At 44.5% G+C, this 14,921-nt stretch overlaps 6 protein-coding genes across 6 annotated transcripts; 2 read left to right on the forward strand and 4 right to left on the reverse strand.

Moving 5' to 3' along the window:
* Positions 1 to 3: 3 nt before the first annotated feature.
* On the reverse strand, positions 4 to 1,476 carry Bfra_005941 (putative atp binding protein; the record flags this gene model as incomplete). Its single annotated transcript, XM_037336316.1, has 3 exons — positions 4 to 666; positions 731 to 1,200; positions 1,452 to 1,476. The coding sequence occupies 3 exons, from the start codon at positions 1,474 to 1,476 to the stop codon at positions 4 to 6; spliced, it is 1,158 nt and encodes a 385-aa protein (XP_037191526.1).
* A 256-nt stretch (positions 1,477 to 1,732) lies between these two features.
* Bfra_005942 (putative mitotic checkpoint protein bub3 protein) lies at positions 1,733 to 2,935 on the forward strand (the record flags this gene model as incomplete). Its single annotated transcript, XM_037336317.1, has 4 exons — positions 1,733 to 1,742; positions 1,800 to 2,046; positions 2,102 to 2,184; positions 2,244 to 2,935. The coding sequence occupies 4 exons, from the start codon at positions 1,733 to 1,735 to the stop codon at positions 2,933 to 2,935; spliced, it is 1,032 nt and encodes a 343-aa protein (XP_037191527.1).
* A 735-nt stretch (positions 2,936 to 3,670) lies between these two features.
* Bfra_005943 (uncharacterized protein) lies at positions 3,671 to 6,898 on the reverse strand (the record flags this gene model as incomplete). The annotated part of the gene is made up of 1 exon (XM_037336318.1): positions 3,671 to 6,898. One exon carries the CDS (start codon positions 6,896 to 6,898, stop codon positions 3,671 to 3,673), a length of 3,228 nt encoding a protein of 1,075 aa, XP_037191528.1.
* Positions 6,899 to 7,507: 609 nt separating this feature from the next.
* Positions 7,508 to 8,983, reverse strand: Bfra_005944 (putative bouquet formation protein; the record flags this gene model as incomplete). Its single annotated transcript, XM_037336319.1, has 3 exons — positions 7,508 to 7,541; positions 7,607 to 8,861; positions 8,920 to 8,983. The coding sequence occupies 3 exons, from the start codon at positions 8,981 to 8,983 to the stop codon at positions 7,508 to 7,510; spliced, it is 1,353 nt and encodes a 450-aa protein (XP_037191529.1).
* Positions 8,984 to 10,882: 1,899 nt separating this feature from the next.
* On the forward strand, positions 10,883 to 12,173 carry Bfra_005945 (putative rho protein gdp dissociation inhibitor containing protein; the record flags this gene model as incomplete). Its single annotated transcript, XM_037336320.1, has 4 exons — positions 10,883 to 10,976; positions 11,556 to 11,881; positions 11,942 to 11,990; positions 12,043 to 12,173. 4 exons carry the CDS (start codon positions 10,883 to 10,885, stop codon positions 12,171 to 12,173), a joined length of 600 nt encoding a protein of 199 aa, XP_037191530.1.
* Positions 12,174 to 13,084: 911 nt separating this feature from the next.
* Bfra_005946 (putative serine threonine-protein phosphatase pp2a catalytic subunit protein) lies at positions 13,085 to 14,245 on the reverse strand (the record flags this gene model as incomplete). Its single annotated transcript, XM_037336321.1, has 4 exons — positions 13,085 to 13,548; positions 13,622 to 13,876; positions 13,947 to 14,171; positions 14,230 to 14,245. The coding sequence occupies 4 exons, from the start codon at positions 14,243 to 14,245 to the stop codon at positions 13,085 to 13,087; spliced, it is 960 nt and encodes a 319-aa protein (XP_037191531.1).
* Positions 14,246 to 14,921: the final 676 nt, after the last annotated feature.

The following is a 14,921-nucleotide window of genomic DNA, read 5'->3' on the forward strand; positions in this document are numbered from 1 at the left end:
GTATCATTGATTTGTTCTAACAACTTTTACGCCTGAATCGAATGGCGCCCGAGCCATCTCCTCGAGGTCATCATCGTCTTCTGCAGCTCTCGAGTTCTCTTCCTCTTCCTGCATCTTGGATTGCTCCTCGAATTGCTTCATCTCCATCTCCCGATATGCTTCATCATACTCCTCCTTACGATCAATCCAGCGCTCCTGAACATCCTTTATATCCATCGTTGTGGTACCCTCTCTCATAGCTACTTGCCATACAGTATCGTTCGCACCCTCCGCACCACCGAAAGCATACCCTCCGGCACGATCTATGACTTGAAGTAGATGCATCATACTTCTCTTATCTTCCACGGCTAGGGTTTCGAATCCCACCAACCCGAAATCTTCGACAAGTTGAATGATCGCTTTATTCAGACCCTCAAACTTTGAACCCTTCATTAACGATGATTCTTCCTGAAGGCTGGGAAGTAAGTGTGAAAGATCTTGGACTTCGGTATAGAAATCTAAGTTGAAAGGTAGTGGTGGATACGAGGCCAATTTGTCCATTTTCGTCAAAACATTCAGATGTGGTAAATCCATTTGAAGCATTGCTCGCAGCGAGAGGATCAGATTGGAGATGTATAATGAAGGCAAAGTCAAGCAATAGGAATCGGAAAGATGGAGAACTACAAGCTGCACAAATGTCAGCTTCTTCATTTTTGAAAGTAGACTCCCAATAAAGAATTGAATAACGTACTCTATATCCTAATTTCTGTAACTTAAAAAATATGTTTCGCAAAGACGAATGATGTGTATAAAGTTCGACCTGACCTGGACAGTCAAAAAGTACATAATCCTCGCCCAGTTCTGCCAATCCTTCCTCCAACCACTCCATATTATTTTCTAGTTCCTCAAGTGCATATAGTACGCCACCATTGGGACCTAATGAATCTTCCTCCATAATGTCCTCTAATTTTATGAAATTGCGCACGTCGATGGCGCAGGGATAGCTTGTGTGATCATTGGCGGGGTCGAGGTTCACGATGGAACATTTTCTTCCTATGGCAGACATGAACTGCTGCATGCCATTACAATATGTGGATTTCCCAGCGCCAGGAGAGCCGAGTACGAGCTGTGCGAAAGGCATGTTGTGTATATGGTCGAAGTTTAAGTTGAAGTGATTGGTGAGTGGTAGATACGAGAAGGAATCTGCTTGTTTCTCTTGTGCTGTTAGATAGCAACAATGTCTCCTTCAGATTTGGTTCCGAACGCACGAAATATCAGATATTCGCGGTCAAGTGTGTTTATAAATGCCGGAGAAAGTGGTGAGATGCGAAGGTCGCAGTTGTTGCTCACTACCAATATTAGCTCACCCTTAGAACCTTTCAAGAGTTTTGTTGCACGTCTGTCCGCACTCTCAGCTTTGAGACTTTGAGAGGAGTATTATTTTTATTGCGATCTGGAAAGCTTGAAGGAACGGTTGTTGAGTATAGAGGGGCACATTTGGCAAAAGTTGAAAGGCTTAATGCAAGGCTGACAAACATCCCAGCGGTGAGTGTGGCAGAATACCTGCACTAAGCCTTCTGCAGAAACGCGGCTTCGAGATCAATCTAAATATTTCACTGGAACCTGGTTACATTCGAACTGAATTATCGTTGACGAATCACTCTTTTGAAAAGTTCCTTATTACAGACTCTATATTCTTGCGCGCAAAGAATCAACTCTGCTCTCAATATCATATTCGTCTTATTACACAAACATGGCGCCAGGTACGCAAGCTCTGCATCACCCCAAGCTCAAGCAAGGATACTAACATAGCTCTTTAGCAGTACAATATGAACTCTCTGAGCCACCTACTGACGCAGTCTCTTCTCTACAATACTCGCCTTATACACCTACCAGATTACTTGTTTCGTCCTGGGATAAGAAGGTCTATCTATACAACACAGAAAATGTTTCTGAAGGAGGCCAGCTGATGAGAACTTACGAACATCGGGCGCCGGTACTGGATGTTTGTTTTGGGAAGGATGAGAGTGAGGCGTTTTCGGCTGGTATGGATTGGCAGGTGAAGAGGTGCGTTCAATCAACGGGACAATTGAGTTAGGCTTGGAATGCTAATGTGAAATAGGATTGATTTGGAGAGCGGAGAACACACAGTGTTGAGTACCCATGAGGCGCCAGTTAAGTCGGTGGTGTATAGTAAAGAGCATTGTAAATTTCTCCGCCCTCGTATATGTCAATTGTTACAGAATACTAATATGACCTCCTAGCTCTCCTCATATCCGCTTCGTGGGACCAAACACTTCACATTCACAACCTTTCCGACCCCTCGCAATCCCCAATGACAATTCCTCTCCCTTCCAAACCGCATTCTCTCTCCCTCACAGCCACAAAACTCGTAGTCGCCATGTCCTCCCGACTTCTCTACATCTATTCCCTCCCCCTCTCTGCCAATCCCTCCCAAGAACCCTGGCAACAACGCGAATCCTCTCTCAAATTCATGACCCGCGCCGTAGCCTGCATGCCCAACGATGACGGCTATGCCTCTTCCTCTATCGAAGGCCGTGTCGCCGTCGAATGGTTCGATCCATCCACCGAATCCCAAGCCCGCAAATACGCTTTCAAATGCCATCGCCAACCTGATGCTGCAGGCGATGGAACAGATATCGTATATCCAGTTAACGCCCTCGCATTCCACCCCACGCACGGTACATTCGCATCTGGAGGCGGAGATGGAGTCGTTGCACTGTGGGATGCCGTTGCGAAAAGAAGAATTAGACAATATCAGAAATACCCAACGAGCGTAGCCGCTCTCTCATTTTCAAGCGATGGAAAGTATTTAGCTGTGGGCGTATGCCCAGGGTTCGAGAACGGACAGGAAGACTACAGTGGAGAAGGATTGACAAAGGTGTATATAAGGGAGCTAGGCGAGAACGAAGCGAAGGGGAAAGGTGCGAAATAATTTAGATCTAATGTCGTCTACTCCTGGAAAGATATTGTACTAGCCAAATTGTTCATTTAGCAAGGCGTTCTGGTACAGAAAATGAATGAGAAGTTTCCTCTTAGGAATTTGATAGGTGGAGAACTGCAACTGTGAGAAATGGACGGTGAAATTATCGCCTTGTCTACTAATCTGCTTTGTACATCTTAACGCACTCTCTCGCTAACTTGAAGATTCTACCACTGCCGCTCACGTAAGGAAAGACTGACTCTTCTAGCAACATAAATGATGAGGTGAGTTGAAAACTAGTAGATGTTAAGTGATGTACAAGCTGAGAATCAATTATGATATTGCAGAGATTCTCACATTTCACATCTTGTCTAGTATCTCGGCCTGTATCTAGAAGCACAACATTATTGAGAGATAGTTAATCAATCAAACACACCGCGTGAGAAGCGGACCTGTGATGTCAAGGATACTTAGATATTTAAAAGCTACAATGATGGATATATCAAGCCTGAATGTACATATTATGAATAAAATAATGTGAATATCAGCCTCTCGAATATTGTTGCGAATTGCTCCTCTCTGTTACTGCCAATAGCTCAATCTCCATGCAAATCTCGAATGTTTCATGTTTATGCTCTTAACACCACGATGCTCTCACCTAAAAAGCAAGTAATTATGTGCTAAATCTCAAGGAATATCTCTTCGTCCCTTTGTAAATCTCGTCTTGGCTTAGTGAATCAGGCGTTGCTAAATCTTCAAGATTGGCTTTTTGAATGGCGGTTTGAATGGTAAAGTTTTTGTTCTCTTTCTAGCGGAGCCTGGCAAAGTCCCCAAAGCAGAACTGGCCTGTCGCGTAAGACGACTTAAGCTTTTTTCTGACTTAGGCGTGGGTCGGTACGACTGTTGTGAGAACTTGGGCGACATGCTTGGGGCAGATGTCTCGCTCTCCGTAGTCTCGGTGTTCGGTTGGGCATAAATGGGAGTCGCAATGCTCTTGAATTGAGCGGGATAGAAGCGACCTGGAGTTGACTTGCTTCTAGACACAGGTGTCTTATGTTCTCCCAGTACTTGAGAAGCTCGGCAAAAAAAGGTTTCCTCCGGAATCTCATCTGGGATGAATGAAAGTTGAGAAGAATGAAGCGGGCTCTTGTTGCTGGTAAGGAGCAATGCGTCCGGTATAGATTCATTGAACTCGTTAGGTGTATTGGATACTTGCGATTCACCAAGCTCAGGAGATATGTCGCGAACTGCAATCAGTCGTGTTTCTGGTATCTTAGGTGCCACAATCTGAGTCTCTGGAATTTTAGGGCTAGGTGGCGTAGGAGGTTTACCGACCGTAAGGGCCAGCGGTCTACCCCGGAATGCTGTCCATCTACGTACCTGCAAACCAGTTGATCTCCTTTTGGCGATCGTTGATATCGGACTTGAACTATCAAAAATGTCCTCTTGTGTCTCGTTCATAACGTCGCTTGACTTTGGCCTTCGAGGTCTCCAGTCATCGGCTTCTGGTATTTTCAATACTTGTGTGCTATTGTGCCAGCTCATGGCAATTGATAGCTGTGATAACTGGCTATTGTCTTTACCTTCAGTTCTTGTCGTTTGTGATTCTTGCACTAGCGACTCGTCAATCGGACAGATTTTCTTGTTCCTGACCAAGCCTTTCGAGACAAACATCTCGGTAATTTCTTCTTCTCCACCCACTGGCTTGTTCAGAATCGTTTCTTCTTCAGAAGCATAAAATTCATCTCTGTCGTCATCCTTTCCGTTGCACTGTTGACTTTGCTCGCTTGATTCGTCTTCAGTGGAGAGGATATTCCCGTCAATTAATTCATCTGATTGTTTTTCACGGACTCCTAGCACATTGAAGCATTCTCCACTCTCTCCCTCGTTCTCATGTTCATTTTCGTCTTCGGCTTCGTCTTCGTCGCCCGTCTCTTCGCCACTGTCGCCGCCAGATCCATCGCTTTCTTCCATCTCGTCGTTGTCACTTGAAATACTGATGATGCTTCGTTTCAATTCATTGATAGATAACACATCTTGCTCGCTGTCTTCGTCGTGGCACCTGTTCAAGCGGACCGTCTCCATATTGTGCCAAACCGCAGAATCAGAAGAAGTTTTTCTTCTCTTCACCTCGAAAGAATCTTCAGGATTCTCAGAGTCCAAAGAAGGTATTCTGACACGCCGATCAATCTCGATTCTTTCGTCAAAGATGACTCTTCGAGACCCTTTCCTAGTGGGCGGGGAAAGGGAATTAACTTCCGCAACCGAAATCATTTCATCGCCAGAAAGATATCCACGCATTGATTGATCATCCTGATGGGCATCACGGTTTTCATGACTTTGGCTATCCTGGTCATCTTGTTGACTTTCGCCCGTTTTATCTGCTTGAGACTCGAGTTTCATCATTACCGACGCATTGAGTGTAGCTTTCTTCTTTAAACGCCTCTTGGTATTTTTCGCTGGAACTCTTCTTTCAGCTTGGCTATTTAGCTCATCGACTAGCCCGTGGACCTTTTCGCGAACCAACTCTAATTGCGCTATTCGGGTAGTCAGTCCCCATATACTAATACAAGCACGCTTTTGCCTAGGTAGCAGCATACATCTGCCAGTAGGATTTGCTTCAGCTCCCACGAAACCATCAGAATGAGACGAGCTCACCTCATGGCGGTTGCTTGATTCTGCCCGAGGAGACGTGTTGTAACGATTTGGGAACCGAAAGGCTTTGCTATCAATATTTCCAAAGGCGCCATGGTATGTCTGAAACAGTTTTTTCTCACCCTTTGTCCGCCCAACACTCTGTACAATTTTTAGGGCATCCGACGAGTCTTGAGAGATTGGGTCATCTAAAATTTCAGCTGAAGGTTCCACTATACTTTGATCAATATTGTACCACAAACTTAGTGAAACTTTGATCATACCATTTTCATCATTCTCCTGACTGAATCCCGCCACACTTTCAGATACCAGGTGCAACTCATCCACTGGAAGTCTTCGAGGTCTCTTGTTCACCCTTTTCTTCTGCCTTTTCATTGGCCTTGGACGATCACATTTTTGAGATGTATGGTGGTCAATGAAGTCATCCTGTGAGTCGCTTGGGCCAGGCGTACAATCAGATGAATGAGTAGCATCAGGCAATCCAAGAATCTCGAGTTCAAGGTCATCGAGATTATTACTGTTATTGACCTTTTTGTGTGAGCCCATAATTGTTCGTCGAACCAGCCGCGGAGCACCAAATGAAAAACTGATGTCCCTGGTTCCATGATCACTAGAAGGCTGTGAATTGAATGTGCGTGAAGTTGTTCGAATGAGTTCTTCAAGACTGGTAGATTCTTGACTGCCATCGGATGATTCATCGCTAAGAGGGTCAGGATTCTTGAAAAGTCTATTCAATTCAGCCGGGCGGCCAGACCCACTGGAGGTTAAGATTGCTTTCTCTTCGCCTTTCTTTCCATGAGACGATTTGCTCGATGGTTCTTCGGCAGAGAGTATAGTACCCGGCTTGGATGCGATACGTTGCTCCCTCCGGGACTTTTTGCGCTTCGCGATTGTTCTCAAAAACCTCTTGGGCAATGTCTCACCTAGTTGCTTCGAACGCGAAACATTTTCATGAGAGGAAGGATGCAGAGTGTCAATGAATTTTGAAGTCCCTTGATCAACATCATCCCCTCCGATAGCTACAGACACTTCTTTACCTTTAACTCTTATAGCTTCACCGTTTAGAGATTTCGGTGGTTGCACGATCGGGGCTGACGGTGATGTGGTCGCTGCTTCGTCATCACTAGCGATGATTTCACTTTTGGAAATGCGAGAATTGGGAGTTTTAGGTGCCCGAAGATGTCTTCTCAAAGGATTGAATCTAGTCATTTGAGGAGTTCTCTGTAACACTTGTTCCAATTGAGCGGTGGTCATACCACCTGCAAGAGGTGAAATGATGGAATGTCGCGATGCGCTTGCAGGTGTTTCTGGTTGTGCCATGGCAAGACTGTGGCCATATGAAAGACCCTTTTGATGCTCAATCCTCACTGTAGGTAGAAATGATGGTGAGTATAATTATGATCACATTTTTACATCTTGGATATAGTGAAGAAAGAGATAGAAGAATGGATTAATTAGGAAGGGCGTTCAAGATTCGAGAAATAAGAATTCAAAGGTCGCGAAAAAGAAATGCACCCACCTAGCACCTAGGGAAGGCACGATGGTGATACTTCCCAATTAGGACCTTTCTTTCCTTTTCACCAATTGAAAAGGAACGAACCAACATCCACCTACCCAGCATTATGTGAATCTCAAGAACTGATTGAAACCCATGGTCAAATTAATTTGATTTTGCCTATCAGAACACAATGATGGTATGAGGAAGAAACGTCACCGCGTTTACTCCCAGAAAGTCGTCGTGGCTTCTAGTGCTGTAATATCTACTTTGAAAAATATTCTTTTTACTTGGTAGTGATCCAGCAAAAGTTTCCACAGGTCTTCAAGGTCATCCGAAAATCCAGTGTCCCTGCCATGAACGCCCCTCGACTAATAAACAGGAGATGAAATAGAAAACATAACAATATACAACCCATGTCCAGCGTGATCACTTTAAAATGCGCCAAATACATATGGAATCATTGCACTGCGATTTATGTTAGTACTGCGTCGCACCAAGTATAAAATTAATGAAGTGGGAAGGGGGCTTACCCAATTGCCAAAGTTGCACTCAGACCAATCAAAGCCCGGGTCTTAACTCTCTCCTTCTTCAAGTCGGCTGCTACCTTAACCTTCTTAGCTGGGCCCACATCCAAAGCTTCTTCCTCTTCATCATCTTCCTCATACTCTTCCGCCTTTCTCTTCGAGCGAGTTGGTATTCCGGCGTCTTGCTTGACAGCAGCCTCTACCATTTCTTTCGCCTTGGCGATCATAGCCTCCGTATCCTCTGGGAGAGGGAGATCTGGTGTACCAGCTGGCATCTCAACCTGAACATGAGTGTGAGTGGTCTCGATGTCGCCATTAACTTCGACATCAGTATCAACCTTGACTCTGACCTTTGGCTCCGAGATTTCTTCGCTTGATTCCTCCGTGATTGGTTCCTCAATTTGCGTCTTAACTTCCTTAATTTCCTTGAATTCCTGAACTTCCTTAACCTGCTCCTCGACTTGCTCCTGAATTGATTGGGAAGCTGTGGAGTCTGTAGAATCTCCTTTCCCTTCGGCCTCAACTACTCCGTTTTCCAGGACTTGTTCGAGTACATTATTAGTAGCAGCTGCAACAGGTTCCAAACTTGCTAGTCTAGCACTTGGTTTGCGTGCCCTTGCGATCTTGCGTGGAGATGAAGTTGCATACTTGCTGGGTGATGCGGATCGACGAGGGCGGCCACTTTTGGTAGTTGGTGCAGCTAGTGCCTCAGGAGGAGAGATTTGAGGGGCCTCATCTAGTTGTAGCTTTGGTGCGGGAATTGGAGCGAGATCTTTAAAGTCAAACTTTGGAGGGGGCGCAATTGATTTGGGTGTTTGGTCTTTGGTTGGGTTTACTTCAATTGGCGCATTGTCAAGCAGAGCTTTGATCCAAGGCAAGATCTGGTATTCCTCTGCAAGCTCAAGCGCATGATGGGGTGGGATCCAAACATTCCCTGCGGTCTCATCTACAGAGGTTGTTGGCAAGCTCTTAATATATCGGCGTTCCATCTCTTCTTCTGCAGTCTCCGAGTAGGGGAAGGTAGCCTTGAACATCCCGGTCGCGCTGATGAAGCCATCGTTGCTACGGCGCATCAAGAAATACGAGGCGGGCGAAGGCTTGAAAATGCCGCTGTGGATGCCTTTGGGCAGCGGAGCACGTAAGTGTGCATAATCGAAAGTTCCCAAATTCTTGGGCTGGGTAGAGTTCGATTTGTTGAGTTGACCGGTCTTCACAGCAAGATCTGTCTGGCCCAGTCTTCTTCTGGCGACCAAAGTTTCATCTGCGGAAATTGTTAGCTCTGGTTCTCAACCACGTACGCGACTGGCGCATCGCCTTACAAGCTGGAATTTCCGAGGTCATCAAAGGATTGACCTTTGCGGGTAAGTGTCGCGAGGCAGGCATTGCGATAGTAACTGGCTCAGTGATAACACGCTAGAAAGGATGCGGATAGAAGATTGTCGGATGGAATATTAGATTGAATAAATCTAAAGGTTTCGTTAAGAAGATTTCGGAGAAACTGTAATTCTGTTTCGTGGTTACGCGATTAGCACACATTTTTGTTGATCTTTTGATTCAAATTGATACAACAAGGGGAGTACAAAAAGAGGGAACGTACATGAAAAACACTTAACACGATCAACGCCTTCTTGATGTAGATGTTGCGCGTTGGGCGTTGAAGGAAGGAGTATCCGGTGTGAAGAAGAAGCTTTGATCTTGTTCGCGACGGGACACGGAAGGAAAGAAAGGTTATCGAAGAAAATTGATTGGAGATTCCCGCCAAAAATCGCAGTACATATACCTAAGTACGCGATATAAAATGTGCGCCTTAAATCGGAGTAACCCCAGACTGATTCAATTCAACAACGAGCAGGAAGCAATGCAAGATGATGAATTTGTGATTGTGAATGCAGACGTGAATGGATGAATTATGATCAAGGATTAATTGTAAGTGGAGGGAGGGAATGGTATAAAAGTAAAAGAATACAAAGTCAGTGTGGGAGATTCTGCGATCCCTGAGGGCTTTGGGACATTTTGAGAAGAGGATTGGTGGTTTTCTGACCCTGCAAAGTGGATTTGCTGGGGTGGGGGGGAGGAATGATCAGTGATATATATGTACGAGCATGTATGTATGTATGTATGTACGGTGTATGTACGGTGTATGTACGTTGCAACATTATTTCCAGAGTCGGAGCTTTCATCCTTTCTTCCATATGCGGCTTTCTCGATGACAGACATCAAGTACCCTCGTACCGTAACATTCTCCAAACTATCTGGGTATATATGTCGTGTGTACATTTACAATTCACTACACCAAGATGCACGGTGAGTTGGACAGAATAATAATGATATATGGAATAAATCTACATAGGTGCGAAGAATGAAATGCTTTCTATTTACCTACTTTCGAGCACTGTATCTAGTCGGTAGTCGGTAGTAGGTAGTCGGTGGTAGTGGTAGGTAGGAGGTAATAGGAGAGAATAGTGGTAGGTAGGAGGTAATAGCGGTAGATAGTAAATAGTAGATAATAGATAATAAATAGTAGATAGTAGTCAACATATAGTATCCTTTTACTACAATTCGACGTAAATGTATTACAGTTCCAGCTACCTAGATACTGGCATTAGATAGGTACTGACAGCGACCGTTACCTACCTAGCTATAGCTATGTCTATTGCCTATCCGATGACAACCAGGTATAAAGTTCGTGCTATGCTTCTATTGACATATTATTATTCTTCTTGTGATCATTATACCAAGGTAGAGCTATCTGGCTTGAACGTCAACCATGGAAAAGGAGACACTGGAGACGGGGGGGAAAGCTTCTGGAACCAGTCCAGTATGTCTGGCTGATTGATTGATTGGACGGGGATGCCCCTTTTATGATGAATGTTAATATATCACATGACATGATCTTGCCGTACTTCTTATATTTACCTGGAAACATCCGCTGATCAACAAATACTACTATCTCCCATCCATTTCTTTCAAAAGTATCTTCAGTCCAATCTTTCATCAACAGCTTCTTCTTCCTTTCACATAATAATCTCGAAAGAAACATATCCTCATTGTCACGAGATTCTTGCATACTACTGTACCTCCGTGGGTTAGCAAGGATCATAGCTCAAGCCCCACTAAGCTGCATCTCGATTGCCAACGCTGCTGTATCAAAAGTGCAGCATCCACAAACTCAACAGCTTTTAAATTTCTGTGTTTGGACTTCTCCCTACAGATCTTCCTTTTCTTATCCATTCTTCCAAGTTACACCTACTACCCTTATAAATCTACTACAACATATCGAAGATGGCCGACCAACAAGAAAACGAGCTCTTGCCCGAGACGACTGATGGATTCAAGGTGGGGGAGAAAAAGACTTTGGATGAGTATTCCAAGATGGGTACGTTTTGAAACCCCTTTCATCCTGTCTTCGTTGTTGCTTTTCAGATCCTGCGATCATTTTCAGCTCCTGTTTTACTTAGCAAATGCTTTTGGGAATGTTCTTGACCTAGTTGGAGTCAAGTCTACCCCTCCAGCTATACCCCGCAGTCGAAGCGGTCTGGAGAAAACTATGAGAGATAACAGAAGGAGATCTCATTCGAAATAACATTTCTTTTGATATCTGGAGTCTATCTGATCACGGCAACTTGATCATGTGCAATAGTTTGTACAAGAATTGTTGCAAGCGTCTTTGAGTTGCCACATCGACTATGGGAGTACCAAAACACTATATTTTCACTCCTCATAGCTTTCCCGATTAGACCAGGACAATGGCTAGAAGCTTCCCTTCCCACTTGATTCAAGTTCATCGAATGGTCTCAAGTTCGAAGGAAGTACTTATATTGAGATAATATATTACCACGTCTCTTATCTACTTATTATCTACTGTGCAAGCAGAACCCCATTGCTTTCTCAAAGGCCCATCCCGTGATATATATCATAGCCATCTAGGTTTTGCTGACTCTATATTTCAATGCAGATGCTGAAGATGAGTCTCTTCAACGCTACAAGGAATCCCTTGGACTTGGCGGTGGTGGACAGGACCTCAGTGACCCAACAGATCCACGTGACTGCATTATTCTCACTCTTGAGATGAACTCCGAAGGCCGTCCTCCAGTCAAGCTCGAGCTTTCTACTCCTGATGCTCTCAAGACCTTGAAGGATCACCCTTTCAAGATCAAGGAAGGTTCCAAGTTCAACCTTACAGCTACTTTCAAAGTGCAACACAACGTTTTGAGTGGTCTCCAATATGTCCAAGTCATCAAGCGCAAGGGTATCAGAATCGATAAATTGCAAGAGATGATTGTAAGTGCTTCCGCGCACGTCAATATTTACACTATGTTTCATGAACTGACTCTCCAATAGGGAAGTTACGCACCCAACACTGACAAGAACCCCGTTCACACCAAGCGATGTATGTTCATATTAGACTTATTTCAAATTCCCCAACTGACCAAACACTCTAGTCGCCGACGAGGATGCCCCAAGTGGAATGATGGCCCGAGGTCACTACACCGCCATCTCTACTTTCGTCGATGATGACAAGAAGAAGCATCTTGAATTCGAGTGGTCTTTCGATATTGCCAAGGACTGGTAGATGTTCCCATCTACTTCCTTCACCTTTGATCTTCTGCTTTTCGCCTGACGTATCGCATTCGCCTCTTTTGATACCTATTCCAATCCTCACATAGCATAGCACTCACATGACAAGTTTTCGACATACCTTTGCGCGCATGCGATTTGGACGGCTAGCTTTTGGACGATTTTGCTATTGTGTTGTGGCTAGGAGTATAGTCGATCGTTTTCTTCCCTATTTGTTTTCCTTGCAAATTTATATTTTGGACAGAAAAAAGTTATGGGTGGATAATGAGATAAGTTATGGACGGATGATCAGATGAGTTATGAAACGAAGATGTTTGGTCATATCATGCACATGATCTGGATTGAATGAACGAACGAGATGTGGATTTGAGAAAGTACCCAAGCATACTGTGGTTGTTTGGAGGCATTCTTTCCCTACAGGCGCGCATACACTATTTCAAATTCAAAAGACTCATTCACTTTTCCTCAAGTATAGAACTTCGTATCTCATTGTATTTCGTATCTAATGTGTTTAAATGGATGGAGAGAATCATGTTACATGACTGGTCCTGCCCTTGCATCCATTAATGGGTATCTTCTCGTATTTCTATGGAATTTTGATTTACAAAAACGCAATTCGTAGGTGTGAAATGACATACATCATATCATGACTACAATCCAGTTTTTGGAGTGCAGTGTCGTGTATGTATACAATGGAATAAAATGGACATTGCTCATTTGCATCAACTGCTTGCTTGGCAGGAAAATCTGGCGCACAGCGGGTTCTCGAAAACTTTGTCTCAGCTGCCCCGGATATTTTTTTAATAAATGCCTCCATGATGTCGAATGGCGGGAGTGATTGTTGATTGAGGAGTAGCGTGTCGAAAGAATGAGATCTAGTGTCTACGTGCCGGCTTTCTTTTCGAATCACAAAAAGTAATCTGGCAACGTATTGCCATCAGCCGTCTTGTCCTGCCCTGCTTGCTGCATTTCTCCCTTGTGTAGATCATTTTCCGGCGCGGCAGCAAATACATTGAAGAACCTCTCCCCAGTGTCGCTGACTTCTAGGACACTTGCCATATTCCCGCATCGGTAGCAGTAATTGGGCGCACTCCACACGGTACTCAATCGATCGTCGTAGAGAACCTGATATCCTTCTTGGCAAAGTTGATGGGCTCGCAATATGTGCGACATCTTATTCACTTCGAGGAATTTCTTCACCACTTGCGCGCCGAACGTGTAACCCGCACCGCGGGGTGAGAGGGAGAATTCATCGCGCTCGGGATCGGGGTCGGACCAGACTAAGTCGGCCATAGGCCCTTCGTGGGGGATTTCGCGGAAACGGTCTATAATTTTTATTTGGTCGATAGAGTGTATTGAAGGGGAGAGACCTGCAGATAATTGTCAATAGGTGAGGACTTTCAGGACAAGGGAAGCCAAGTAGCATTTTGGTGGGGAGCATACCTCCATGAACACAAAATATTTGATCATTGATGACCACACTCAATGTAAGGAAGTCGAACATATCCGTAAAATGATGCCATACATTTGCATTGCCATATTTCCTGGAGCACTCCGTATAGAAGCCATACGACTGAGTGACTCCCCTCGACTCATGGTTTCCTCGTATTAGATGAACGCGATGTGGGTATCGTAGTTTAAGACAAACAAGAAGAGAAATCGTTTCGACGCTGAACATGCCTCTATCCACGTAATCCCCTAGAGAAAGATCATATATTAGCATTGGGGAAATGTGTGCGGAGTCGGAATGCGGGGCATACCTAGAAACAAGTAGTTTGTATCGGGACAGAACCCCCAATCTTGAATATCTCTATCAAATCGAAGAATTGGCCGTGGATATCTCCCACTACAGTAACAGGTGCTAACACATGAACCACATTACTCTCTTGCATAAGCAGTTCCTTCGTTTTCGCGCATATTGCTTCAATAACAGATTCGGCGAGGAGATTTTTCTTATAGAGACTTTCTATACATTGGTCGAGATCGACGGAAGCTATGGATACATATCAGCATGGCCTCTTGTCAGTTCAGAAGGTTCGCGGTATTCTTACATGGCAGACCGGGCATATTGCAAAAGGGTTCAGAGGTAATCACCTCCGATTTGCGCCACCGAAATCTAATGTGGAAGAATGACAGTTGATACCACCTGTGATTTTCTGGAGAATAGTATTTTGGCAAAGCAACATGGTCGCTTAAGAAAGTATTCAAGTCATAAGCAAAGATGAAAACGCTGGTTGGTAGGTAAAGAAAGAATAAAAAAGATTGTTACTTATCAACAAATATATGAAGCGGGCGGGCAACATATACAAAGTTGATTATCAAGATTACGTTGGTTGTGAATATACCTAGGTACCTGGTTCATTTCCGTACCTATCTATCTCCCCGGCAGGCCTTGTACGTTGACTGATTAGGACCTCTAGTAGCTCGAGAGTCGTGGCGCCAGATGAGTGCCTGAGGGTGCCTTAAGATGGCCTCAAGGTGCCTGGGTGCCTGGGTGCCTGGGTGCCTCATGCACATTGAGCTCTTAGTCTCAAAGGTTCACCGTAGCTAGTGGAATGAATGAATCGTTCAAATTAGCGTGATCTTTCCAACCGGTACCCTTGTCGATACCTACATAGTACCTAGCTGCATAGGAAATTTACTACGGAGGAGGGTAATATCTCTTCTGGCCTCTCTCTCTCTCTACTCGCATTTTCATCCAAGTGCAATCAAATATTAGCATCCATTCCCAAACTGCTGCCCT

This window comes from Botrytis fragariae, assembly GCF_013461495.1.
Source record: "Botrytis fragariae strain BVB16 chromosome Unknown tig00000075, whole genome shotgun sequence".
Lineage (NCBI taxonomy): Eukaryota > Fungi > Ascomycota > Leotiomycetes > Helotiales > Sclerotiniaceae > Botrytis > Botrytis fragariae.